Genomic DNA, 17270 nt, shown 5'->3' with positions numbered 1-17270 from the left:
ACAAAGCTTAACGATAGTCCTAGAAGCCCTCAAATCTACACCTACCACCTACAATAGCCATTTTGTCAGAATATAACAAGCCACCTTTATATTTAAGATGCCTATTTTTTTCAGAAAAAATAATTCTCAAGTGCCAATTCAATCCTCATTACAGTTTGTTCCAAAAAATCTCTTGTTTCTCTGTTGAAAATTTCATAAATATATTTCGCAAATAAAAACTCTCCTACTCTAGATATTGAATCACATTATTTATTCACTGGAGAAGATATTCCGTTATTCGGCTCTAACCATGACATATTTTACGAATATAAACTGATCATAGAAATTTATTAATAGAGTTTAATTTTTCACGTACAATTAGTGGTACAGAATAATCTTGAAGACTTAAAACAATTTTTGTAAAATTTAGAATGATGGCTCGAAATCATCTGCCGGTGTTGGCTGTTAAATGTTTTAACCTGTTTAAAATATGTGGTTAAAAGTTACTTGGGAAACTATAACGACGACAACTGCAAGTGTAGTATTTTCGTTTTACCCCGCATATATTAAAACACCGAAAAAGATTTTTAATCTTTTTCCATCTCGGAAATTGGTAATATTATAAGCATTTTCGAGTCTGTTTATAATAATTTTAATTGCTATTTCGTTTGATATTGATTCCGCCTAGATATTTGCATATCAAATAAACAGGAATCTTTCCGTTTATGTTTGTACCGATTTGGGAGGATGATATCAGTCTTCGATGGATCTTCTCCGAGAGCAGTTGGTTTAAGAGCGTGGCGCAAAATTTCGGGCCAATGCTTTTTAAATGCATTTTTTTCGAATCCTGAGAAAACTAATAAATATTTTTGAAAAATTTAAACGCAGAATGAAAGATTACATTATTACTGAGGGCCGAAAATTCCTGAAAACTTCTATAATGTTTATTTTAATAAGTTACAGCGGTGAAAAAGAAGAGATAATTTAGTGTAATTTTTAATTTCAAATATCTCATTCAAAAAAACTTTTTGTTTATTCTAAGGGACTTTCGGCCCTCAGTAATAATGCAATCTTTCATTCTGCATTTAAATTTTTCAAAAATATTTATTAGTTTTCTCAGGATTTGAAAAAAATGAATGCGTTTAAAAAGCATTGGCCCGAAATTTTGCGCCTACGCTCTTAGTTGTTGAAGTCTTGACGAATTTGTCAAATCGTGAATTTGAAAGTGTAGTAGTCGGAGAAGATATTGTATTCTGAATGGGAGAGGTGTTTTTCGGTGATAGTTCCAAAAAACCGGCAAAATTTTTGTTTAATTCCATGAGTTGGAAGGAGGTGAATTTAATCTCAAAATGCTATTTGGCAGTCTTTGTAAAGTGAGATAATCACCGGTCTGTTGCCGTATTCAGTGCCACGGGATTTGATAAAAAGCGTGTTTGAGGAAAGTGAGGCCTACATGGTTTTAAGTGAAAATTAGGCAGCCGAGTTTGGAAGAAGGATAACCTGAAGCCCAATTCGATGTTTGAACTCCCCAAGATTGGTCCATTTTGTGTCTCCATAGCTCAATCCAGATCATTTGAAGTTTGTGTGAGATAGTGTGTTTGTTTTGTATCCAACTCCAATAACTTAAAAAGAAATGCACATCCAGTGAAGCAAAGTAGTTTTTGTTAAACTTTTCGAAGTAGAATAAACATTCTCTGTTAATATACTAAGATTTGCTTTCAAGACAAATTAAAAGAAATATAAATAAATAAAATTATAAGTTTTATGGATCAGCTAATGGTCTTTTTAGTTTTTTGTTTATAAAAGTTAACCTTGATAATTATTTAATAATTCAGAAAAGTTTTTATATTTCATTTCGACATATGACAGTTAGTATTATCCATTACTGTCAATTGGTACATAACCAAAATTTTAAATTCTGTTGTTTTAAAAGGTTAAACTCAATGTAAGATTTGTAGATAAATTTGGATAATTTTATTTGTAATAACTGTTTATGTGAAATAATAACAATAGCAACAAATATGTAATGTTTCTATTTAAACCAGGTGTTTAAAATTATATCTTTTAAAACGATTTTCACCCTTAAAATTTTTTAGGAAAGAAAAGCCTTTCTTTCTAACCATCACGAGAATATTATTAAACAGCCTCCATTTTAAATAGTTTACCAATATTCTTGTGTATTGTTGCCCAGGAAATCTTTGTAAGAGTTTTTTCTAATTTGTTGTTTTTTATAGTTCGCCCTCCTAGTCCCTCAAATAAAAACACGAGTAGTCGTTCGCAAACGTTTCAGTTTAGTTGCTTACCCTATATCCAGCCCAGTAATTGATCAGTTCCTCCTTTCAACCCTCTATAAGCCATTGTTACAAGTGTCACCCAACGTGGTGGGCAAATAAAAATTGCTATACAAGGAATATATCAACAATCTACTAAAAGCCTACAATTTATGTCTCTTAAAATTGATTTCCTTAATTCCTACTTGGACTTTTTCCCACAAAATCTTAGAGGTGGTAGCGATGAAAATGGAGAACGTTTAAATCAAAATATTTCACGTATTGAAAAACGATATGAAGGAAAATATAGAATCGCCTAGAGAGCTGGACATTTAAAAGAGATGTTCCAGAAGCAAAATCCTAGAGAGCTGGACATTTAAAAGAGATGTTCCAGATGCAAAATACTCAAAAAAATCCCTCACAATCAACTTTTAATATTGTAAACCCCTAATCGCATAGCTGTAAATAGATAAAAAAATGTGTTACCGTCACAAGAAAACCATACGGAAGAGAAAAAACTATTATAATTTTTGAATTCAGTGTAAACAGTACTATAAGAATCAGTGAATAAAGCATTTTAGAAAAAAACATTACATTTTTTTGTTGCCCAGTGTTATCAGATCCATTGAGTCTAATAAACTGTCTGATAAGGAACAAAAGTTATCAGAAAGAATCATTATTCTCTATGGATTTTTCTAAATTTATACTGTTTGAAAATATGTCTTTAGTTTAAGTCTTAAAGAATAATTTAAAAATACTACTTTTTTATAAAGTATAAATATAATAACACTTTTACAGATACATTTTTTTAGTATTCACTTACCAAAACGCATCGTTATGTATAGATAAATATACTTTCGATATTACTTACACACACTGACTAAAAGATGCGATTGGTTCAACATCTTAATAATAAAGAATATTCGGTAATCGGTTAGATAAGATAATGGCAATATTTAGTTTACAAAATATGCGTAAGAGTATACCTATTAAGATTAAATAAAAAATGTGGAAGAAATGTAAAATATATCATACTTCCCTCGATTTAATTAAGAGTGCTGGATGTAGAAAAGATGGAAAAACATTGAACAGTGGTACTTATGTATTGTTAATTCGGAAAAACCGGATTAACAAACAGAATGGAAAATTTTACTTTTCGGAGATCAGTTAGCGGATGTATTAGCGATTACATACGTCAAACCCAAGACACACCAATATAAATAAAGATCAAAGAGGAAGGGTTAATTTTGGAGTACAGACAATATAATATATACCAAGGCAAGACTGCTGAGAACGAAATACTAAAGAATATAACACTAATCAGAAGAGCTGGAAACAGTTGAGGAACTATCTAAAGCGTCGATGACACAGAGCAAATTTGTAAGCTGTCCGATTATATATGTCAGGGTGAACATCCGATTTAAAAAAAAGCTGCAAGCAAAATAGAAAGCAGGGCTAATTAATTCGCTATTCCCTGGCGTATTGGCTTGAAATCTAGTTAACTAGTCTTGTCTCATCATTGCTGATAGTAAATTGATTTTCTTCGCGTTTGTAGTTTCAGCAAAAATGTCAATGGAAGTAGTTCGCGAAGGTGTAGCTATTTTAGCTAATGCAGGCAAGAGAACTTGTAAAAATGTTTATTAGTTAAGGATATTAAAAATGTAAAACAAAAATTACAAAGTGTAGAATTTCACAATTTGAAATAACAAAAATTGGTTAGGCGAATGGATCTAGTAATCCGCAGTCATATGTCCAACCACACACACAATGATTTACAACGAAAACTAAAGAAAAACTTGAAGCAGAAAAGAAAATGGATAAAACCATTGAAAAAAAAAACGCGATAAATATGGTGCTTCCTACTGTTTATTAAGAGAACCTGAAGGACGAAGATCCTTAAGCTTGTAGAAATATGTTGAGAATAAATAGTTCAAAATTTGATGAATTACTGCAATTTGTAAATGAAATGCTCAAAAAAATACGACAATGAGACTAGAAATACAAGTAACCAACAAGTTGGAAAAACATTAGTCATTAACTAAAGTCTTTAGAATATCTGTTCAGAGTTCTGAAATCAACAATTTCGAAGTTTTTACTGGAAGTTCTGACAGCAATTTCTCGCTGCCTTAGACCGTTTATTGAAGTGAGTAAAAATTAGTTTACTGCAAAAGTAAACAACAGTTTTATTACACAATATATTTTATTATAATTTATATATCATATCTTCTCCAAATGTATTGATCATGACCTGACTCAATGTAGCCGCATTATCGTTGTCATCGTTCATCGAAGAAGCAGAACTAGAAGCAAATGATACCTGCTGCCCCAAAGATGACAGTTTAGAACGAATGACGCAGTTTTGAATTTCTTATTGCAGCAAGATGGCTTGTCGCTGTGCTAGGTGACAGAGCTCAGATGCAACAAACTTCTCGAACTGGTCAAAGGGCTTTTCATCAGTTGCATCCTTGGCAATTTTATTCAACTTTTTAATAGCTTGTTATATTTCAGAAGGTGATTCCTTGGCGGCTGGTCGTTTTTTTACCTCTTCATTGGCGTCGGAGGCGGATTATTTTTTCAGGCGACTTCTTAGATTTCTGAGTAGTTGTCGTTTTCGGACTTAACACTTCCAATGTGTTCATCTGGTACTGTATCTTGACCTTTGTGACAATTCCTATATATATATATATATATATATATATATATATATATATATATATATATATATATATATATATATATATATATATATATATATATATTGTGACGATTGGGGTTTATAAAAAATTAATTTGTAAGTTATATACTAGATAATTTTAGATATAACAAGTATTTGGTTATTTTAAGAAGTTAAATACTAGAGAATTTAATAAAAATATATTTATGTGAGGGCATTTTTAATAAATTAGCATATAATAATTGTAAAAAGTTGTATTTTAATATTGTAAATATATATAAGTGAGCCATGTGACTAGGCAACCAACTATACAGTGAGTGATTGACAGATAGAAATTAATCATAATTGGGAATATAAAGTGGGGTTATAATAATATATTGTTTGAATTGTGTATTTTATTAAATTAGAGTGTTAGTTACTAATTTGAATGTTTATTCTGATCTGAAAAGCCTAAATGTCAACAAAATTATCAATGGAACATTAACGAATTCTCCAGAGTGCAGAGTGTGACCATTGTTTACAGTCGAACATTCTGGAATAATGATTATGTCGGTGGATGGAACAGATATTTTTTTCGAGAACATCGATATCGAAGAAATAGAACAAATTGGAACATGATTTCTTACCAGATGGTTCTGGAATATCCCAAAGGATATAAATACCCGTGATTTGGATTCAAGAGGGAAGTTTTTAGTCAGAAGTCAAGCAGTTTATTATGAAAGTTAGTAGATTAGTTAGTGAAGTCAATTGTTCACAGTTTTAGTAAGTCAGTCAAGCAGTTTATTTAGGCATTTAGCAAAACAGTTCATTTAGGCATTCAGTGAAAGAAAGGTACAAAATTTTGTTAATATAATTTAGTTAGTGTCATAACAATTTCAATTTTGAAGATAGTTTGTTTAAATTTTACATTGTCTATAGAATTTAATTAGTTTTATAAGAATATCAATTTAAAGATAGTTTATTTTAAATTTACATTGGCTAAGTTAGATATATATGTGTGTTTCATAATAGTTATAATAAAGATAATTTAAAAAAGTACTTACAAGCTAATTCTTTGAGAACCGCGATAAAAACCCTATATTATTAAAAATACTCATTGCTCATCATTCAAACAAAAAACACATCATAACAATTTTGGCACCCAACGCGGTGGCTCTCTATTTAAAAGAATTAGTTTGGGAAGATAAGTGCTCTCATATAAGTAAATTAATTATCAGTAGAAAGAAAAAATTATAGATTTTATTTTTAATTATATTTGAACAAGTAAAGTCTCAAAATGTCTCAAGGAAAGAAAGGTACAAGAAGCAAAAAGAATGAAGAAGATGTGGAAGTAGAAACACAACTTATACAAGAGGAGAGTTTAGTTCAAGTTCCACAAGATACTGCAGAAATGAATCCAGAAAGAGAGGAAAATGTCAATATGGCAGCTTTGATGTCATTAATGATGCAGATGAACAAGACAATGGAAGAGAATTCAAAAGAAATCAAAGAAGACATGAAAAAAATGGAACAGAAAATGGAAGAGAATACAAAAAAATTGGAAGAGAATTCAAAAGAAGTCAAAGAAGACATGAAAAAAATGGAACAGAAATTGGAAGAGAATTATAGAAAATTAGAAAAGAAAATAGAAGATAATAATAATAAAATTGTAAAACAAATGGATAAAAAACTTGAAGCTGCAGAGAAAAAAGTAGCAAATGAAATAAAAAGTATACGGAATGACTACAAGAAAAGGATAGACAATGAGAGGACAGAAGTAAAGAGGATTATTCAAGATAATAAGATAGATATAGAACAGAAAATAGAGTTACAGAAATGTAACTTAGAAGTAAAAATTAACGAAGACAGGAGAAACACAGAAGAAAAATTAGACGATATACAACAAAATATCCAAATAAGAAATGTGGAACAGAGAATAGATGATATTTCACAAATGAGAGACATAGGGAGACCTTACTTAAATTTAACAAATGAGACTGGGATTAAATTCTCTGGTAATATAAAAAATTTGCATCCTAGAGTATACATAAATAGTTTAAAACATATATTAAGATTTGTGAATAATATTAATGATATTAAAGATTATATTAGAGTGACATTAAATGACAATGCAGCAACTTGGTTTGCTAGTATTGAGAATGATTTAGATAATTTTCAAACATTTGAATATAAATTTTTAAATTATTATTGGGGTGAATTAGAGCAAGCCAAGTTTAGAGAAATTCTATATTTTGGAAAGTATAATCACAATTTAAAATCAAATATGGTAGATTATGCATTAAAACTGATAACAGTTGCAAAATATTTAGAACCACCACTTAGAGAGGATGAAACAGTCTTAAATGTATCTAGACATTTTGATGCTGATGTTGTGCAAACCGTAACTGTACAAAATATTCAAACAATAGATAGTTTTATTAATTTTATTCAAAGAATACAAAGAGGCAATATGACAAGTAATAATAACAACAGAAAAAACAATAATAACTTTCAATATAATAAAAATGATAATCAACAATATAGACAATCATATAATAATTATAGATATGGTAATAATTTACAAAATTTTAATAATAATAACAGTAATTATAATAGACAACATTTTAATAACAGTACTAATAATAATAGACAAGATTTTAATAATCGAAGAAATACAGAGCGACCTAACTATAACAGACAGGTAAATTGTGTTCGAAGGAATAGAAGCTGCGAAGACAGGGAACGAAATAGTACAAGGCAAGAAAATGTGAGTAGAAGTCATAGTAGGGAAAGACATAGGACATCAGATCCAAGTGGTCAGATACAATCTGACAATTCTAATAATCAAAATTTTGTGCAGTAAACTTTCTGAATTACAAGTTAGGCCATTGCTATTATGAAAAACCTTCTGAATTTATTTCTTTAGATGAAGATAAAATTATTGAATCTATTAATTTAATTTATATAAATGCTTTGGCCAAAAATAAAATGATTAAGATTATGATAGATACTGGTTCAGAAAGTACTTTAGTCTCGGAGAATTTTATTTTTAATACATTAAAACTATCAGATATAATAAAGATTCCAAAAATTAAAATTATTGGTGCAAATAATAAGAAGTTGGGTGAAATTGATAAACTAGCCAATTTTAAAATTAATATTCTTAATAAAGAAATTAATATGCAAGGATTTATTGTCAAGGATTTATGTGTTGATATATTAATGGGAAATGATGAATTGGAAAAGAAGAAAGTAAAGATAGAATTTGAAGAAAAAATGGTAACTTTGGAAGGGCAAATAATTAAATTTATGCAGAAAGATGAGGTGGAAGAAGGAATAAGAGTTGATAGGATATTATTAAAAGAAAATAATGATGTTTATGAAGAAGAAATGTATTTTGATGATAGGGAAATGTCCCAAAAGAATGTAAAGAATAATTATTGTAGTGAATATTTAAGGAATGGAAATTTTAAGCAGATGGATGCCTACGAGGCGGAGTGCGTAAAATTGGAAGCAAGGAATAATGAGTACATAATGAAGAATAATTTTATTTGTAAAGAAGAAGATATAATGAAAGTTTTAAATTGCCCTGAAGAATATAAATCAATAGTCATTTCCATATTGCAGCAACACAAGGGACTTGTCAATAAAGAAAATAGAATTGCACAAAATTATATCCATAGTATAAAAGTTAAAGTAGAAAAAGATTTTAAAACAAAATCATACCCAATACCATATAAATACAGAGAAGAAGTAAACAAAACAATTAATAATATGTTAGAAGATGGGATCATTGAGAAGGCAGACACACGTTTTATTAACCCCATAGTAGTAGTACGAAAAAGATCAGGTGAAATCAGGTTATGTTTGGATGCAAGGAATATTAACAAGATTACTGAAAAGCAATTTGAAGCACCAATGGGTATAGATGGAATATTAGGAAGAATTACAGGAATGTCATTTTTCACTAAAATCGATTTACAGCATAGTTTCTGGTTAATACCTCTAGAAAGAAAAAGTAGACAGTATACAGGATTTCAGATAGATGGAGTAGTATATCAATTCAAAGTAGTACCATTTGGACTTCAATCATCTTGCAGTGCTCTATGTAGATGTCTTCATGATATTTTGGATCAATATGAACATTTTGTAATTCACTACATTGATGATATATTAATTTTTTCTAAAACGGCTGAAGATCATGAGAAACACCTAAAAATTATAATAAACAGATTAGATAAAGTTGGACTTAAAATAAATCAAGAAAAATGTACAATTTTTCAAAAAGTAATGATATATCTAGGTTATAAACTTAACACTAACATCTTACTGATATATCCATTTTATTCAATAGACTTGATTTGTTAAATAGATGGTAGATTTCATTATTTTGAATCAATTTGACATCATACTTGTTGAATTTTATACATATGGAAATTGTTTGTGCCCTAAAAATCATAATTTTGGGGTTAGATACAGAATTGATTGTGTAAATGTCTTTCTAATATAATAAAGTGGAAAAACTTACCAATTTATATTGATGAAAGTTATTTTGAATGGAAATAATTCCTAGATTTTGTTTATAAATAAACAGAACACAATATCCATTATATTTTAATTAAGGTTATATTTTATTCTCTCTATTTGACATGACAGTTTGACCATAGAATAGCCGAACTGTGATCCGTTGTTCTCTGCTTTGACATAGACAGCGAACAGGGATGTATTTAACACATTTTAAATAAAAAAAATTTTGATTTATTAAATTTAATAAGGTATGAGAAAATTAATATTTAAAAAAATAATAAGTAAATTATTTATTTTAAATATTATTTTTGGGGTATTGTGACGATTGGGGTTTATAAAAAATTAATTTGTAAGTTATATACTAGATAATTTTAGATATAACAAGTATTTGGTTATTTTAAGAAGTTAAATACTAGAGAATTTAATAAAAATATATTTATGTGAGGGCATTTTTAATAAATTAGCATATAATAATTGTAAAAAGTTGTATTTTAATATTGTAAATATATATAAGTGAGCCATGTGACTAGGCAACCAACTATACAGTGAGTGATTGACAGATAGAAATTAATCATAATTGGGAATATAAAGTGGGGTTATAATAATATATTGTTTGAATTGTGTATTTTATTAAATTAGAGTGTTAGTTACTAATTTGAATGTTTATTCTGATCTGAAAAGCCTAAATGTCAACAAAATTATCAATGGAACATTAACGAATTCTCCAGAGTGCAGAGTGTGACCATTGTTTACAGTCGAACATTCTGGAATAATGATTATGTCGGTGGATGGAACAGATATTTTTTTCGAGAACATCGATATCGAAGAAATAGAACAAATTGGAACATGATTTCTTACCAGATGGTTCTGGAATATCCAAAAGGATATAAATACCCGTGATTTGGATTCAAGAGGGAAGTTTTTAGTCAGAAGTCAAGCAGTTTATTATGAAAGTTAGTAGATTAGTTAGTGAAGTCAATTGTTCACAGTTTTAGTAAGTCAGTCAAGCAGTTTAATAAGAAATATGAAAGTTAGTTGGAGATAGTCCAATTGTTTAATATAGTGAGTTAAATGAAGATTAAAAATTATGCAGATATTTAATGCACATTTATAATTATACACAAATAATTATTGAAGATTATAAAAGTATATTAGAAGAATATTGGATGGATATTGGAAGGAATTAAAATTATATTATGATTGGAGATTAGTATAAATCAACTTATAATAATTGGATATTGGTATATTGAAAAGAAGAATAAATATAAATGGTGTTTGCTGGTGGTGTATAAATGCTGGTGAAGAAAACTATATCTTAAATTGGTAGAAGCTGATAATTGGAAAAAGTAATTTCACAAAAAACAAGGATAACTGAAGTACGAAGACATTCAGTGGTGATTAGAATCTATATAGTGGAAAACAGTTCATTTAGGCATTCAGTGAAAGAAAGGTACAAAATTTTGTTAATATAATTTAGTTAGTGTCATAACAATTTCAATTTTGAAGATAGTTTGTTTAAATTTTACATTGTCTATAGAATTTAATTAGTTTTATAAGAATATCAATTTAAAGATAGTTTATTTTAAATTTACATTGGCTAAGTTAGATATATATGTGTGTTTCATAATAGTTATAATAAAGATAATTTAAAAAAGTACTTACAAGCTAATTCTTTGAGAACCGCGATAAAAACCCTATATTATTAAAAATACTCATTGCTCATCATTCAAACAAAAAACACATCATAACAATATATATATATATATATATATATATATATATATATATATATATATATATATATATATATATATTCTTCTTCTTCTTCTTCAGTGCCTTATCCGGTCCGGATGTTGGCGATCATCAAGGCTATCATGGTTTTGTTGACTGCTCTGCGAAACAGCTCCGCTGAGGTCATCCCAAACCATTGTCGGAGATTTTTCAACCACGAGATACGACGGCGTCCTGGTCCTCTTCTGCCAAATACTTTACCCTGCATAACAAGTTGAAGAATTCGATATTTTTCTTCGTTCCGCATCACGTGGCCGAGGTATATATATATATATATATATATATATATATATATATATATATATATATATATATGGAATGGAATGGAAATAAATCCAAATAAAATTCTTCAGCGTTAGAATTTTCCAGAATTGGTGCCATCGATAAAAAACACGTTATCTTAAGAGACCTCTGTGCTCCGGCTCAGTCTACTTTAACTATAAAAAACCTACAGTGTGTAGGTTTTTTGTTTGCCATGGTTAATGCCGGTTGCTGCTTCACTCATATTCACATAGGTGCAGATGGCCGAGCAAGCGATAGTGCTATATTTCGAGACAGTACTTTAAATATTTCGATGGAAAATAAGACTCTTGGCTTGCCTGAATATGGCGTTAGTATTGGAGATGATGCTTTTTCTTTGAGGAAAAACCTTACAGTAAAATAGATCTTAGTCCTGATGAAAAAATATTCAACTATCGCTTTTCCTTGTCAGGAGAGTCTTAGAAAACGCTTTTGGCATACTAGTAAGGCGATTTGGAATTTTTTTAAGACCGATTACGAGAAACTATTAATAAAGTCATTAAGCAGTCAGCAAGCAGTAGATAAAGAGGACTTGCAAACTGGAAATAAGACAACTGAACTTTGGAGGGAATATACTAATATTGTGCAGCCTATTCATCACCTAGGAGGAAATCATTACAGTCGGACTTTAAGGAGATTTCCTTGGCAATGAAAGAAAGCTGGAATAATTAGGTCTAAGATTTTTTGTTTACTTTAATACATCCATATATTCATTCTACTCACATAATTTCATTTGATGCTTTTTGTGGCCACAACCTCTACCAAAAATTTTGATTCTTCAAACCAAGCCAACTTTGGAGTATATACTTCATCAGGGTCACATCCACTTTTCTTGGATTTTTTAATTTTATGTTTCGCGTATCTGTACAGGTTTTAGGTGATTACTCGCTAGCTAGTTGGCTACTAAACGAAGTGTATAGTGTTGTTTGTCATCGACACTCGCTAACTCGCTTATTCGCTAGCTTTTAAACTCGCCGACTAGCAGCTTGTAAACGAGTTCTGTGTCGTGGATGCTTAAAATATTAATTCAAACTCTTGGAGAGAGAAAGGTGACGAGAATCAACACATCTAGAAAGAGAAATTCTTACTTTAAGGAGCAACTGAAGATGATATTAAAGAAAAATAAATTCTTCCTACATATTGATGCCCTAGTCAAACTGTGAAAAAATCGTTAATTTCACGTAAAAATCGCATACAGGTTTTTGAAGGTTGTAAAAGATATATAAGGAATAGGTGATGACAAATCCTTGAAGACGTATAGCTGATTTTGCTTTGTTTTTTTTAAACAATCATAAAAAGTGAAAAATCCATTTTTTTACCTATAAAACGTGTCATACATTTTAGAGAAAAATGGTTAAAATAAAAGTTATAGATCTTAAAAAGTTCAGTTAGATGTTGAACAAGTGATTCTAGTTCGAGTAAAAAACAACATTATAGGAATTATTAAGTACTTTGAGAAATGTACTATATAAGTAGGATACATTGCTACGCCCATGGTTGACGCTTTCATGTGTGACCACTAGACAATCCTCTTTTTTCGATAATAAAACTCTGTGATTTTGCATAATCCATTGAAAATTACAGTCATATATTATCATTACATAAGCGTAAACAAATTCTATTAGTTTGATTGATTTTAGGTATACCGTAGTAAAAAGTATACTATGAAAACAACAAGCCTTCTATTGTTCGTTTTTATTTAAAGAGATTTAGTGCAATTTGATGATGTAATTTTTTTAAACAGCTTAATTGAAATTTATTTCTTTTGTGCACTCGAATGTGGAGCAAATCTGCACTAAAACAAAACCGATCGTGTTAAATTTCTTCAAAAATTTAAATTAAAATAAAATATGATTTAATTACTATTTTAATGAGAATCAGCTACAATTGAAGGTTAAAATAAGTTTATTGGCGTTTCAATCTTCACTTCGGAAATCGTTCTCAAAATACAAACATTAATAAATTAAATTTTGTTTTTTGTTACTTGGTGAAAAATTCTTCTAATAATTTCATTTTATCTGACATTTATATTGACAATTCAGACATATATTATACGTTTTAAAGTAGACGACTTTAAAATGATATTGCCAATATTGCTGAGTTGCGTTCCTGGGACGACTTTACTTATAAGATAGTTCATTCGATTACATGAAATCAACTTTAATTTGAGAATATCCGTCAGAAAAAATCAGAGCATGTAATTCGTATTTAAAAAGATGACCACATGCCATGATGACAGTAAAATGGAGTACCAAAAGTTCATAAAACGAATATACCACTTGGACCTATTTGTAGTACCATGACTTCTCCTTGTAGTGAACTCTCAAAATTTTTAATTAATATTATACAACCATTTGCAAATAAAAATGACACATTTATAAGAAATACACAACATTTTTTAAATAAATTATCAAATACTGAATTTAATTCAAATAATATTTTAGTAAGTTCTGACATAAATAGTTTATTTACAAATGAGCCATTAGATAAGACTTTGAATATAATCCAGATAAAACTAGTGATGATACATTGGCAACTAGAACAAGACTAAATATATCAATTTTAATGGAGTTATTAATATTATGTACTTATAATACATATTTTCAACTAAATAGTGAATTCTATAAACAAAATTTTGGTCTAGCAATGGGCTCTAGTTTATCTTCATTATTAGCCGATATATTTATGGAAAATTTTGAAACAAATATTATTTCTAAACAAATTTTATATCCCACAGTATGGTGGAGATATGTAGATGATGTATTCTCCATATGGCCTCATGGATCAGAGTTGTTGGACAAATGCCTGAATGAAATAAACGATAAAGAAGAGAATAACATTTACCATGGAGAAGGAATATAATAACACACTACCTTTCCTGGATGTTTTAATCTGTAAGAACGATACTGGATATGAGACTCAGGTATATAGAAAACCAACACACAACAGATATTTAAATAACAAATCAAATCACAGTATTAATACTAAAAAAAGGAATCATTAAATCCTTAAAAGATAGAGCTAAAATTGCTTATTCTAACGAAAATTCGTTCTTCGGGAAAAACATTTGTTAACATCTGTTTTATTAAAAAATAATTATCATTTATCGTTTATAAATAGGGAATTTCCAACAATCGACTCAATAGATCAGAACAACTTTCTAGAACTAGATCCTACCGCATCCGCATACACAATGAATAATACGAGTAAATTAATAATACCATACATAAAAGGATTATAAGAAAAACTTAAGAAGATACGAAATAAATTCAACATTTCAACAACATTTAAAACATCAAACACATTGAGATCTATTTTATCTAAAACTAAACCTAACAATGAACAAGAAAAAACAAAGAATTGTATTTATAAAATACCTTGTGAATGCGATCAGTTTTATTTAGGTGAAACATCAAGGCCATTAAAAGAAGTGAACATCAATCTTATATTAACAATAGAGAATTTGATAGATCTCAAATATGTAAACACGCATGGGAAAATGAACAGAGGGTTCAATGGAATGATTCAAATATAGTCATAAAAGAAACAGATGAAAAAAAAAAAAAGAAAAATCAAAGAAGCGGCTCTAATTATGCTAAATGAGACCAATTGTGTCGCAAATTCCTCGGCAGAATACAGTAGGATCTGGTTATCCATATTAAAAGTGGAAGTTAATAAAAGGAAAATACCACTATTAGTCAGTAACATATCGAGGATACGTCATTTATCTTTCTTAAATAATAAACATATAAAATCAGAATTTGATGTTTATTGAGAGTAATTTACCACATCCGGATAGTATCATGAGGTTTTTTTCCTGATTTTTCCTCATGATTTACCATGGAATCACTAACAGGAGAATTTGAACTGGAGAACTGTCATCATGGCATGTGGTTGTCTTTTTAAAGACGAATTACATGCACTGATTTCTTCTGAAGGATATTCTCAAGTTAAAGTTGACTTCATGTAATCGAATGAACTCTATTACTATTAAGTCGTCCCAGGAACGTAACACAGCAATATTGGCAATATCATTTTAAAGTCGTCTACTTTAAAATGTATATTATATGTCTGAATTGTCAATAAAAATGAGAAGAATTTTTACCAAGTAACCAAAAACAAAATTTGTTTAATTTAGTAATGTTTGTATTTTGAGAACGATTTCCGAATTGGAGATTGAAACGTCAATAAACTTATTTTAACCTTCAATTATGGCTTATTCCCATTAAAATACTTATTACTTTAAAATGCCACAAGAAAATAGCTTCCGAAAAATATGATTTTAAAATAAGTTGACAGTTTAAAATACCTAGTTGACAATTGTAATTATTTTGTTAACAATTTTTGTTAATCTTTTTGTTTTTTAATAATAGGTACAAAGCAAAGAAAAGATATAAAAATTTAAAATAGAATCGAATAAAGACTGGCATAAAGGTTACAAACAAAAATAGGGTCCAAGGTAAACGTTTCGAACAATATCTAGATAAATTCTAATATGTGGTTAAATCATGGGCATTGTTTAAGAAGGAATAGTTGGCCAACGCAATGAATAAATTTGTTTGATTCTAATTGAGACAGCCACTAGATGTCACCACTCTTTCTGATTCAATAGATTCAATAGACATAGTGACAACAGGTACAGCAGCATGTTAAAACCTATAAAAGAATAAATTCTTGTGCATAGATTAACAATCTGCTTAAAAGCCTTAGAATCATATATTTTTTGTAACCAATAAACAAGTAAGTATATTTAAATATTCTACATACAGTTTGCTTACAGTAAGCATATTCAGGGGTGACGAAAACCGAGGGAAATATAAAGAAATTCCAGTAGTTTTATTTTATTTAGCGCATGGCACAATCATAAGAGAAAAATGTTATTTAAAATTTATATTACCAACGGTTTAATATAAAATATACATAACAAACACATTTTGTTCTATATTTCTTTATTTTCTCATATTTCATTTCATTTATATATTCAAGTATTGCCTTACGCCATCATTTCTGTCTAAACGTTTTCGCGTATGAGAGATGTTTGTATTGTTTACAATGACTTGAAAAATTTTTCTCGGCCAAAAAATGGAATTGTTAATATTTTCGTGCGATAATTTATCTAACTTTCGACGTAGATTATTAAGACAAGAGTGCATCGATGAACTTAAATGGTTCGAATTCCGCGAAGGTCGCACAAAATCGGCTGTTATACCAGAAACCATCTGTGCGTGAACTTATAGAGCAAGATCGGCATGGACATACCGTGAGATTGAGGGATCCTTTGGCATTAGTATGACAATCATCAATAAGTGGTTCGTGGACGAAGCCCATCGAAACAAATTCTCGCTTGTTTCTTTGGTATAAATGGTCATGTAGCTACAGTGCCATTATAATAACGTGTGACGGGCAATAGTTTTTCCAATGCAATTCCCATTTTGCCTTAAAATTACTCTTAGATATCATTAAATATTCTTGAGCACCTAAATTGTTCTTGACATGCTATCCAGTTGTAATTCTTTCTTTGGCTAAGGAGTCTGCAACTTCGTTGCCACGAAGACCTATATGAGCTTTTACCCAAGGGAATTTTCAATCGTATTGACTTTTTTTTAATTTATGAATTCTTACTTTTAATTCTCTAATAAAAGGATTTATATCAGTAGCCATTACATTTAAGAACAGATAAGGAGTCACTCAAAAAGTGTATTTTTTTTTGTAACTTGTTTTTTTTTCGATATAATCGCAGGCTTTAATAA

The 17270-nt window shown here is 29.2% G+C and overlaps 1 protein-coding gene across 11 annotated transcripts in view; it reads right to left on the bottom strand.

Moving 5' to 3' along the window:
• CAP (Cbl-associated protein) overlaps nt 1-17270 on the bottom strand; it is a 573660-nt gene that overhangs the window by 309179 nt on the left and 247211 nt on the right. Inside the window, exon 1 of one of the 11 annotated variants that reach the window (XM_072537975.1) lies at nt 3073-3129. The exons of the other annotated variants lie outside the window; for them this stretch is intronic. Coding sequence (XP_072394076.1) covers nt 3073-3082 — 10 coding nt within the window. The 5' untranslated portion in view covers nt 3083-3129. Of the gene's footprint in view, nt 1-3072; nt 3130-17270 lie in introns of those variants that run through there. 11 annotated transcript variants of the gene reach the window in all.

The sequence above is a fragment of the Diabrotica undecimpunctata genome, chromosome 7 (genome assembly GCF_040954645.1).
Source record: "Diabrotica undecimpunctata isolate CICGRU chromosome 7, icDiaUnde3, whole genome shotgun sequence".
Lineage (NCBI taxonomy): Eukaryota > Metazoa > Arthropoda > Insecta > Coleoptera > Chrysomelidae > Diabrotica > Diabrotica undecimpunctata.
Note: the sequence above shows the minus strand (reverse complement) of the source record. Positions and strands in the feature narration are given on the sequence as shown.